Raw genomic sequence first — 13,411 nt, forward strand, 5'->3', positions numbered from 1 at the left:
CCAATCCCGATAATTTTTTGGAGAATAAAACTGCTTAATTTTGTGTTAAAATCCCTTAAAATTGTCTACCTAAGGGCCAAGCAACTAACTCAATATTTGTGATACGTTTTCAAACAACTTAAACCCGTCAGTCTTCATCTGGAAATGGAGACCGGTGTCTCAAGATGTATTATGCGGTATCTGGATAAAATAAGACTTTTTTTTATAAAAAATAATGTGTTGGTGAAATTTACCTTTCGTTATCAAGTACAGCACGTGGGTCGTGCACTGTATAGACCTCTCAAGGAACGGGAATCGATCATCAAGTCACCCAAGTCATACGTACTCGGACATTTATTTTTAAGTCTCTGTTCAAATCGGGATAGTCCTTTAACGTGAAAATATGGGATTCTCATATCAACTATATCAGGCACTGAACTTTTTAAAATCACTACACGAGTCGGGCATTCTACGTATAATTGTTTCGAGCGCCATTTGTAATGGAAAAAAAAACCTATCCCAGAAGACAACGTAACGCGGAAGTAAATAAAAATAGCTGATTCAATAGCATCTAAATAATAATATATAAACAAACATGTTGAAATGACTAAGCAGGCGCAAATGACTGTCGTTAAATTTGGAATGTTGTGTATTTCACCGATCGTAATTAATTAGAAATTACAATAACAATTTTTCAAAAAGGGTGTAAATCACTTTATATATGCGCATTTTATCTTAATGTGTGCTTTTAAACCCATGTTCGTCTATATTAAGGTTACAAAGAAAAAAGGCTATATATACGCCCATTAATGGATATAATGTATTATTATTTCAAAATAAAACCAGCTTCTGCACTATCAAATACATGTCGCCATACAGAATGAAACAATGTTACTCCGCTTTGTCAACATTTGACTTACCCATCATTTTCCTCATTTGTTATAAAACCATTTAAATTATTGATACGATATGTTTATTTATACTTTTTACAATATTCTTGTCGATGATTAGCAGCTCAAAGCAGTCACTGAAGAGTGGGTGTGAATTGTGGAGAAAAGGGAATGCATGTCGTTTCATGAATATTTGTTTCCGGTGTCAGATGGCCCAAGCTTTTAAGGCTGATTAATGTGAAAAGTTGGGGCACGCACTGTACATCATAATGTGAGAAATCTGAATGAAAAGAGTAAATGCAGATGTGGCGCTCCGAGAAGATTTGAAAAATTCCCAAGGGACCCGCGCGTGGTATTTAACGGTTTGATTATCGTCTGTTCCATAGGAATCTCTAGTTTATTGATGCACACTTGGTCATAACCTGGTAGACTTAAATGAATGTGAAGCATCGTCGTCACGATCCCTGTCGATAATTAACATCCTGTGACATTTAGTAGTAGAGTTATGCCAGTTTTGCCGAAAACCATGTGATCTCAATACAGGCTATACGGTTTTTGACGGTTATTTTCAAACTTGGTGGGAAGCATTTGGGTCATGAGAGGACAAATCCGATCAATATTCAATGTTCCGCGACTTTTCGTTTAGGAGTCACCCCCTTTTCTAAAAACAGTGTGAATCCGGTAGGCTATAGTTGTAAAGGATTTCTTTCAGATATAGGGGTGGGGAGTATTGGGTCATGTGCGGACGAACCCTATCAATATTAAACATTCTGCGACTTTCCAAGTCGTCGAATTTGCTCAACATCCAATTTTTCCTTCGGATAAGCTGTAGTTGGGACAAAACTGCTGTGTCGGCGTATTTCCACGCTTTGCGTGATTATCTTTGGTATATGCATTATGGCATTTATCAGTGTGTTGTTTGGGTTTATGTTACAGTGTGGATGCCTTGGTTTGGTATATGTGTGTGTTTGTGTTTGGGTACGGGCGGGTGCTTTAGTATCTTTTTGTACTAAGGGGTTGATTTACATCTGTGTTTGTAATTACTTTTATAATAGGTTCTTTAACATTTCTATTTGTATCTTGTAGTTTATTCATTTTGACTTAATGAAATACATAATTCTTTGATGTTATATTTTACATGTGTACATATTGTAGAGACTGTTTAATATCTCATAATTTTTTCAAACAAAATTTAAGGAGAATGTGAAGGTGTTGCTTTCGTATCAAAATATACGTGCAATTTGTCTGAAATCAATGAAAATTTCTATCAACAATTCAGACATCATGATGGCATACTTAAAGTATATTTGCTTGGAATATTTTGTGATTTTAAACTAACAGATAAACTGTCATTGATCTAATTGCATATATGAATCAATAATCTAATTCGCAATATACTATCAAGCAAATGCCTTGACTCCAGCTGCGACCTCCTTCAGACTAGCTGCAGGTCATTAAACGTATTTGATTGCAATTTTAAAAGTGTTCATTATCCTTCAGAAATGAAATGAAATGGAGTTTCACGTCCTATTGTTCTGCTCCTACTGGGCTAATGAAGACGTGCATTGTATTGTTTTATTGCCGTAAACAAAAAGTTCATGAGCATTCACAATATGTATATATAAATCGATTCAATAAGGTGATGCGCGATGCCGTGTGCTATGAGGTAAATTTGGCCTACTATTCGTTCGAATTCCAACTGTCAGGGGTTCATTTACGTGCACGCCACTATGTACACGGGACCTTGATTTTTCGTCCTTGTCTCTTGCCAAGCCCTCGGTCATACACCACTGACAAGGGGAAACCAGAACGCAGGGATCGAACATGGGGCCTCCAGGTTAACCAACGTCCAACTCACTTAGCCACCGCGGTATCCATTACCCTTCGGGGCCAAGGTATATTAGATCTTGGGGGGGGGGGGCAACACGTGCGCTTTAGATTATAAGGTATATCTTTGAATCGAATGGCGTGGGATCGATCACAAACGTGTGCGTGACAAAGATTACGGAGAATTGCCTGGGTTTCCTCTGTGTTCTTCAGTTTTCCCACATTGCCAAATTCCCCTACTAAATGTTTGAAATGCAAATTGTACCATCTCTCTCTCTCTCTCTCTCTCTCTCTCTCGCAATAACGAACAGATAAAAACATTTTACCAAGCTATTTAATAGTAATTTTAAGCATAGTTCACAAATACAAAGTTACAAGCACTTACATACATGATTTTAATAACTTCATGTTAAAATTGGAAATACAATTAAACAAAAGATAATGTAAAATGTAGCTTAGCCATATACAATGGACTTCATGATGAAATTACAATAAGCTTAACAATTTTGTTTCTGTTTTCAAAAAATGTGATATCTCTTTAAAACAATACCTAACAATAAGATCGGTACGATTTACAATCGCAGTCACCATCGGCAAGTCGAATTGTAACTTTCTTGACTTGCCATAACCATCCCCATACACGACAGAACGCCCAAACTTTATGGCTAGTATATTTTTCTGGCCTGCACAAGTTTCGACGCCCATTTGTTGGTTTGCATCCTGTTAGACATTTGTTGCATCTAAAATAAAAAGATAAAGATTTAATGTTGTGGTGTGTGATGGTGGGGGCGGGGGAAAATCTGTGTAAGTAAGTAGTAAGTACTACCAAAACCACCGTTAGTCAATTTAGCAGCTTACTTTCTATGTGTGCAAGCGAAATTTTGAACGGCACACTAAGAAAATGCGAAAAACCTAATTGAGTATTTACTGGTGTCTACTGGTAAGTTCATAGATGTGTTTTTCTTTATTTAGTTTGAGTCAATCTATGTGTTTATAACTAGTTTGTGTCAACGGTTGTATACGGCGTTTCAATTAGTTTGCTTATAGCCGCCATCTTTTGCATTAAAAGATATGTCTAAATGTACTTACAGACACCGGGTCTGGTATTTTCTCTGCCAGTAAGGGAAAATAACTCTGCAATATCCACCACTGTAGAAGGATGTCAATAATACTCTTTCGTGAGGACAAACATCTTGTACTACGTAGGAATTGGCTGCCGGGTACTCGGGGCATTTACTGTATTTCAATGATGTAGGTAAAGCAAGGATACTTCCAGTGGCATCTTTCAATTCCGCTCGGGCCAAAGCAGCTACACTTTCTGCTCTTTTTGTTCGAACCTGGCTAGATAAATAATAAAAGCATGGCGAAAAGTATATTAACAGTAAATTCATCTTTTATAGAATTGAAAACAAAGTTGGGGCCCACAGGCCTATATAGCAAATTCAAACATGCATATGTATAATATACAGAATTTAATTCATTTAATTATTAGGTTCGCAGCCGGAGTGAACTTTTGGCGATTTTTTTTTTTTAAAAGAAAGAACTGTCTACGTATTTTGTGAAAGAAACGGTGTTATAGAATAATAAAGGTAAAGCATATAAATTATTTTTATTCGCCATAAGTTCGGACTATTTGAAATCTTCGAAATCATATTTATAGACCGTGAACGGTAATATATCTGAATCTAATGAAAAGCTGAATCTATTTAAAATATCAAGATATAAGAAAAAAAATAATTGTTTTATCCATGATCTTTTAATTTGTTTCGACGGTTATTTTTAATTGAACAATGTCAAGCATCCACTCCACATTCCCGTACATCCAGCTACTTTATATACTTGTCCATCTACAGTCAATCATATCATGTAGATATATTATAGATAGCTGTGGATCAAAACTCAGCAGCACTCAGATTTGATGATGTTATTAATTAATAAACTTACCTGATCGGAGCTTCCTCTGTTGTTCCGGGCGCTAATAGTTTTTTCGCCATCTCATCTGTTAGCTGTGCTGACGTTTGTGTATCAGCAGAGTTTACTTGCAAGGAATTTTCTAAAGCCGACGGTTCTAGTTTACATATTGGTGCAATCGAATCGACTGACAGTGATGGTTCAAGTTTAACCTGGGCATTGATAAGGGCAACCAATATGGTTATCTGTAATAAAAATTATGGATAGAAATCAAACAATTAACATGGCCAACGCTATCTATTTTCTTATATTGGGGCACTTTCTTCGTTTTTTAACCTGGTATATGGTTGTACTTATAACACAGAGATAAAAAATAGAAATATATAATAACCAACATAATAAACTAGAAATCTAGAAATAACCAAAAATTTTCGTATATTTATTAATATTTTTTTTTTTAATAAGTAGTAGAATTTTACAGCTTAATCGGTATAATTTACAGCTCCAATTCACCGACGAAAATAACTATATCAAATATTGTCAAATAAAATTTTACAATTTTAACCATGATAATTTGACTTCAGAAACTTACATTAATAAAAAAAACGAAATGAAATACTCACCAGAATTATTCTTAACATCTTGAAATTCTTCTTCGTGTCTTGATTACCAATATAAGAAAAGTTGGAATCGAATGAAGTAATGATGTAGTAGTAGTAGTTCTTGGTGTTTAACGTCTGCTTCCACATAAGTGATATCGCAGACAAGACATAGGAGAGCCGAATTTAGCTGATTCCTGTTTTTAGAATATGATTTTGCAATCTTTCCATTTGGCATTAGGCCATGGATTTGGTTTAGTGGGAAGTTCTTCCCTTTATTTAATATAAAACATATCGTTTGATGGATGATTTCGTCTGCTTCTGGATTGGTAGATGTCATCGTTTGGGGTTAGTGTTTAGGTGCCAGGCCCGTCTTGTCGTGGCCTCCCCTTACTCCACAATCCCACTCTTTGGGCTTGGTGTTAGTTTTTATTTGCAGAATAGTGTTTAGGTGCCGAGTTCGTCTGATCGTAACTCCCCCTTACTCCACTATCCTGCTAGTTTGGTAGATGTCATCTTTGAGGGGTTTGTGTTTAGGTGCCAGGCCCGTCTTATCGTGACCTCCCCTTACTCCACTATCCCACTCTGTAGGTTTGGTGTCTGTTTTTGGCGGAATAGTGTTTAGATGCCGAGTCCGTCTGGTCGTGACTCCCCCTTACTCCACTATCCTGCCAGTGTGGTATAAATCCCCTATGTAGTTTAGTGTTTAGATGCCGAGCCCGTCTAGCCGTGACCCCCTCTTACTTCACTATTCTACTTAGTCCAACTGTGTCCATTAGGGCGTGGATTTGTTCGAAGATTTGCAGTTTCAAATCTGGTCGCGGGAAGAGTAGATTCTTAGTGTTGAATGGTATGTTGTTAGTCTCCATTGTTCTCACTAGGTCCATTCTCTCCTCCTTGTATACCTCTGAAGTAATGATCCATTATGTCCATATTTATACATTTTGATGCTATCAAAACATCCAATGAAATTATTGAAAATCCGATAATGCTTTTTATTGGACATAATTTTTGTTTATTTAAGCAACATGGATATGGCCGAGCTCTTCCAATGAATATGATTGGCTATCATGATTTTACTTTCCGCATAAAGGAGTCTTTATTAACATGTAGGACAATTATACAGTAAGGTAACGTACGATTAGCTACCATTGAAAAGGGTGTTTTCTTCACGGAATAATTATTGAAGACCGCACTTTCATGATAATAATAATAAAGGCTATTTCTTGTCTTTTATGAGCGGTGCAGCTCTATACAATTAACTGTTTATAAATAGGTAAATAAAAAACGTTATGGTAGTTTTAGCATTTATTTGACATCAACAATATATTTTCTTTGTATCATGCGACGTTTAGTAGAGACCAACATTATTCTTTTTGGTAGAACAACGTTTTATTGTAGAATATAGAACAAATGCTATTGGTAATTCTAAACAATAATGCCTATAAACATGAAGCAAAGTTGTTTCACTTTCATTAAATAAGACCCCACGAATCAACAAAAAGAAAGAATAAAAACATGCAATTGTCCACAATTAAAATCCATGAAGTCATTTTTTACTAGCCAATTTTGATGTTTCGCCGTCAATAATTGTTTGCATTTCCCAAATGATAATTATTATGGAATAATTTTAATCAGGGCCATATTTTATCGAATAATACAAAAATCAATGAGTAATCTATAATGAAAATTTGACTCGGACTGAGCTTTAAGAATAAGTTAAATAAATAAAAATAATATCACTTAAACATACACTATGCAAGAGCTTAGTCTGCCTATTGCAGGTCTTTCTTGAGGCCTGAAATGTTATATAAACTATTAATTAGACATCTATTAACAAAATAAGACCATAATCGACTCTCTATGGCATCGGATACTCGAGATTTTAACACATCTTGTCAAAACTACAAACAATAACGATAACTTGGCTGAGAATGAATTAATTTGAATGAAATTTTAAATATTTTCTTTTTTTATCACCTATTTTTGAATTATTATACCAAGAATGACCAACTCTTTATTAAACTCTTAACTAATGTATCTTTAATCCTGCTGGGTATAATGGTTATTGTTGTATAATGCTCAGTTGTGTGAATATGTAGAGCAAATATTTTTGGATCAATCCTAGTTTTTAAAACTTCAAGGCAAATAAAATACATCTATGTTTGCGTGAAATTCCGATTTTATTATTTAAAACATTTGTATAACCTAGTAATGCTTATGCAAGTAACATTTGTATAACCTAGTAATGCTTATGCAAGTAACTTTTTACTTACCAATATAGTAAATTGTCTATTTACACTTATGACAAAGACCTATATTTTGCATTTAAAATACGTATATTTTGTTCTCATTCTATAGTATTTCGTTTAATTAAATGCCTTATGGTTTATGTTTATTAGATAGTCGTTTGAATGGGATGAAAAAACCGGGATCCCGTGCACACATTGGCGTGCATATATAAAGAACTCTTGACAATTGGAATTCGACATTAGTGTAGGCCATAGCGCCGCTGTGAAGGCAAAATTTCCATCATAGCACACTATGGCGTATGTCCATCTTCACTAACCCAGACAGAGCAGACCAATAGGACGTTAAACCCGATTTCATTCCATTTGTTTTTATGAAAGCAGATTGTAATCCGATTAGTTTCGTCAAGAGAAATATTAGTGCTAACATGGTAACAGATATTGCGGTTTATAATCATAATAATTTGAGTAATATGAGAATTATTGTACCTAGCTTATATTTTGCGGAATTATGTTTGGTATTTCTAAGGGATTATGTAGTTCTGATTGTAATATATCTTACTTATAATAATTTTTGTAATTCTAAGAATGACATTTATAGAGACGAAGAATGACTGGTTAAATAGGCAAAAGTTTGAACTTTATTATACAGGTATCGTTTGATGTATTTGGAATGCTCTAATATAGATTCTGAATATGACTGTTTAACATTTCGAAGTTTATGTGATTTACACAGTTGCTGTTGGGGCGTCAACCGTAACACTGACAATCCTGTTCGGGGCCCTTATTCACGAAAACTTAAACTAAGTTACAACCGAAATTTTAAGAAATACTGCAACTTTATTGGATATATGCAAATTGATTTTACTGGTCAGCCAATCGAATTGCAGTATTTCTTAAAATTTCGATTGTATCTTAGTTTAAGTTTTCGTGAATAAGGGCCCAGGTCTTTAAGAAGTGTGGATGGAAGTTGGAATGGACAGCTGTACAGCTTATGATGAAATTAAATTGAAAGGTTGTGTGTCTGTGCGTATTTAGGTTAAAAGATTTATTTTCGGTTGCTATATTAATTCCCGTTCTTTATAAATCTAAGCTGGTTGTTATTATGGCCATAATGTCACTATTGTAAAAGGTTGTTTGTTGGCCGTATTCTGAAGAACGGGGTTTATAATGAACAATGTTTCACGTAAACATTAAAGAGGAATTATTTTATCTGTTTTCTAGTGTCATCACAATGCCACTATTGAGTTTTGATGTTTGTGGGTCATACTCTGAAGTTAACTGGGTTTATTATGCAAAGTATAATATTGTAGTTATTGAATACTAATGCCAATAACAACCTATAAACGATATTTTTTTTAGGTCGAGCTCCTAGTCCTAGATACGAGGATCGAATTGAATAACAATTTTACTGGTGCAAATATCTCACATTGTACTCGAACTTCGACCTATCTTGACCAGGTCCGGGATCAAAGGTCAAACAGAGTATTTTTCGCGAAAAACGACGTTTCTAGCGCAAAATTTCTACGTCTTGACCATAATTATGGCCACTAAATGGATTTGTAAATTTCGCCTTTATTTCTAAATGGCACCCCTCCGAAATTGAGTACATTTCAAAAGTTTCAGCGGTGATGTCTAAATTATTTACTGGATTCTAACTAAATCCAAATGGATATAGTAGATGATGCTAAAGCTTTACGCAAAGAACTTTACGGTCAATGGTCATCCTTAAAGGGGCTAAATCGCTAATATTTGGGACCTGGAAATTGACACAAATGGGTCGCAACGCATATAATAATGTAATGTGAATGTATATAAACTGATTTACATTCAATCGTTTCTGTTTTTACTTTAATTTCTAATCAGTTATGTTCGGCGAAATACGCCAAAAGTCTCAATTTTATGGCAATCTCTAGCGTCTTGTTATTCCAGTCTACACCGATAATATTTACTGTGCATGCTCTCCAGATAAAAATATGACGTCAACGTTTGACATAACTTGTAGAATTTGCCTTGCCTCGTTTTTCGAGTCCCTTATCACAAATAGCGCTGAAACGCATCATGGTACACGATTCGTGTAACAATCGTAAAATGTTTATTTTGTTTTAAATATTGGATATCAGAAGTCCATCTTTTCACGGTAAGATCACAACATCAGTGTTGCTTTAAATTGACAAATAATTTGTGTTTTCAATGTCGAAGATTTTGGACGATACTGAGTTAGAGCTTTAGCTACTTTAAATAACGTATTATTCCGATTTTCCTGAAATATCAATCATACATTCTATGTTACTACAGTGTAGAGCTTTGCGACCAGTGATCGAATCTGCAGCCTTTTAACCATATCAACATGTGCGCTTTTTATATCAATTCGAGGGCTGAAAGTCAGACGTCCTATCTTTATAAATAATGACGCAACAGAGAAGTCATATATTGTTAAGTACAGAACCACTAATTTTTTTTCAAGCAAAAAAAAAGGTATCTCCAAATAGAGAGTTCTTGCTGTCATTTTGTTTTGCTACATTAGTGCAAGATATGTATATATCCCACTTGTCCAGTTCTTGCTGATAAAACACTTATATGTTGAGAGTTATTTCCCTTGAATAACTGCCTAAACTGCCTTGTTAATGTACCAGAACAGGATATAAAATTGATGTTTCACTTTTGTGATTTGTTAAATGGCTGCTAGACGAGGCAAGAGGCAATTAATTTATCTAGTGTAACCTTATATACAAAAATAATGTAATATAATACATAAGATATTCCAAAAGTACTTCATTAAAATTTAGTTTAGCCCTTGATGGATATATCCATTTCTTGCTGAAGTAGGCCTACGACCAAGGACAAAAACATGATCACTTTTAATTCATAATAAATGTTACAATATTGATATTTCGCAATTAATAATAAGGAAGTTGAAATATTTTATTGTTTTTATTTTAGGACGATGTCTAGATGCTACGGGGGCGCTGGAACTATTAGAGGATATGGAAAGCGAGTTTGATGATACTGATAATGATCCAGATTATAAAACGTCTGATTCCGATGGTGATGATACTTCTGATGATCAGTTCTTCACCACAAAGAAATCTTCTGCACATAACAAGGCACGAGATGATGTACATGATGACCAAGACAACACACAAGATGGTGGACAACAAGACAACACACACGATAATGGACAACAAGGCAACACACACGATGATGGACAACAAGACAACACCCAAGATGATGGACAACAAGACAACACACAAGATGATGGACAACAAGACAACACACAAGATGGTGGACAAGACAACACACACGATAATGGAAAAAAAAGACAATACACAAGATGATGGACAACAAGACAACACACAAGATGATGGACAACAAGACAACACCCAAGATGGTGGACAACAAGACAACACACAAGATAATGGACAACAAGACAACACACAAGATGAAGTAACAGGGAAACAAAACATTCAGGGGAGCAGAATAAGACAGGCAAATCAAGCTAACTGGAAACGAAATGTCAGAAAGAAGTTATCTGAAAAAAACCCATGTCAATTCAGCTGGAAAACTCATGTCAGAAAAAACTCCAGTACCCTGTAATTGTAATTGCAGATACAAATGCAACATGGATTTCAATGAAGATGATTGAGCTGCAATTTGTAAAGCTTGTTGGGATTTAGCTGACTATAAGAGACAAAAGGATTATCTGCTGTCAAGAATAGAGGTCTTTAATGTACAGCGAGTGCGTGTTCAAAAGAACCAACGCAAAAGAGCCAGAATTCTGTCAATTTTGTACTCATTGCCGAAAATGTCAACAGAAAAATTACAACAAAAACGTGTATGTAAGAAATTTTTCTTATCAACACTAAACAAGATAATGGATTCTGTGTGTTAATGTTCAATTTGTTAAAATGTATTTGAATTAGGTCTTCAGATAGTGGATTCTGTGCGTTAAACATACATTATGCAAGAGCTAAATCTGATTATTGCAAGTCTTTATTTAGGCTTCAGATGTCATAGAAATTATAAATTAGATCTTTATTTACACAACAAGCACAAAATCAACTCTGTAGACCCACGGATGGCTTGGATTCGGCTTGGATTTAAAGAGGATTTCGTTGATTGATTAAATTTTTAAATGGCGTCGTAAGCGGAGATTAACCGTTACGTTGACGTCATACTCCCGGAAATAATTTTAGATCGAGGCTAAATGATAGATTGTGCGAAGCGAGGCCGCTTTTGAGCGTGGCCGCATGTCAGTCAATTTGATTGAAAGTTCGATATATACGGCCTTGATATTATGTTTAGTTGTGGTTAAAATGAGAGTTTGGATGTCGGTATTATACGCTCTTTTGTCACTTGCGTTTACAGAAAAATTATGGAAATTGATAAACATCGCAGCTAACATCACCCCAGTTAAATTGCAGCTCCATTGGATCACTGTTCGTGAGTTACGTAGACCTACCAGTTACAGTACAAGAGTACACGCAGGCTAACAAGAAGTCGGCTATAATTATGCCTCATTGATTTGGTCCATTCCTTTCAAACTTTCGCTTCTTATCTATATATTAAAAGTCTTATTTTTAATTTGTAGTAAAAATAAATGTGAATCAGTGATACGAATTGAATTGCAACCCCGTCTCAAACCACAGCCATTGAAAACGTTACTTGATAATCGAGATTATGTAGGTGGAGTTAACGATCGGAGACGGTGAAGAGAGATTTGACTCCTATTTCTAGTCAAAAATTACAATAGTGATAACTTTGTTCAGAATAAAGTAATTTGACTGGAATTTTCAATATATTCTTCTTTCATCGTCTATTTTGAACTGTTATAGCAAGAATGGCCAACTCTCTATTAAAATCTCCCATAATGTACCTTTAATGTTCAATTTGTTAAAATGTATTTGAATTACTTGTTTGAATTAAATGCATTTTTCAATGTTTTAAAGTAGTTCATTCATTTATTCATTTCAGTGGCGGTGGTAGCGAATCTAGGAATTTGAAATAGGTGAGGGGGGGGGGGGGCGAATAATTATTTTAAACAATTTTTAAAAAAAAAACAAACAGTGTTTTTATGCTGTGTTGTCCAAGTTTAGAGGGCCTGGGCACCTATAGCACCCCCTAAATCCGCCAATGCTGTCTAGGCAAAATTCCCCTTATAGCACAGGGCTTGCATACTGAATTTCTGACTTCTGTTCAGTCTATTCATAACTTGGTATGAGCATTATGCACATATATCTCCAATGTTGACTTCCCATATTGGGGGCATTTATATCAACCAGAATTGTCTATATCCATTATTATGAAATAAATTGAAAACTACTGCAATAAGCCTATTGATCATTCAGAATTTGTTTTCAACTATTAATACACACGTAATTACCAAAAATCATCTAAATCCAACAATTACCTGATTTTTTAAATTTAGTCAAACTTTAAATCTTCATTTTCTCAAAACGTCAATTTTGGAGATAGTCAGTTCTGGCTTTCAGCCCTCGAATTATTCATTAAATCCTTAGTAGCACATCGGGCATTTAAATGCACTTGTGACCATAACAAAATATCTAAGCCTTTCAAGGAAACCAGGGGATAAAAGTAGCTCGTGCATCCTCGCACATTTTATGACACAATAACTCTGCGTCTGATTGGGGTAGAACAATTTTCAAACTTTTTAGATTTGCATTCGGTGACTGTCATTACTGAGTCAGATGGTGACTATTTTCCGCGTATAGGCGAATTATCTGTCAGTCTGCCTGTATGCACACCTTGTAGGACACAATAACTCTGTAATATGCTACGTCTGTCTAGCATTTTGAAAATTGGGAAGTTTCCCAATATTTACCAATAATAATTAGTATAGTTGTTCTATTTATAAAACCTTGTTAATGTGATAGAGACTAGTTTTTAACAGATTTTTTTTTCAAATTTGGTGTGAAGCTTTTTGAATATGATCGAA

The 13,411-nt window shown here is 34.9% G+C and overlaps 1 protein-coding gene across 3 annotated transcripts in view; it reads left to right on the plus strand.

Moving 5' to 3' along the window:
- Positions 1-12,374, plus strand: part of LOC126821237 (glutamate receptor ionotropic, kainate 2) — a 92,152-nt gene extending 79,778 nt beyond the window's left edge. For all 3 annotated transcript variants that reach the window (XM_050549615.2, XM_050549617.2, XM_050549620.2), the window contains one exon: positions 10,399-12,374. In XM_050549615.2, coding sequence (XP_050405572.2) covers positions 10,399-10,793 — 395 coding nt within the window. In that variant the 3' untranslated portion in view covers positions 10,794-12,374. The remainder of the gene's footprint in view (positions 1-10,398) is intronic.
- Positions 12,375-13,411: the final 1,037 nt, after the last annotated feature.

The sequence above is a fragment of the Patella vulgata genome, chromosome 5 (assembly GCF_932274485.2).
Source record: "Patella vulgata chromosome 5, xgPatVulg1.2, whole genome shotgun sequence".
Lineage (NCBI taxonomy): Eukaryota > Metazoa > Mollusca > Gastropoda > Patellidae > Patella > Patella vulgata.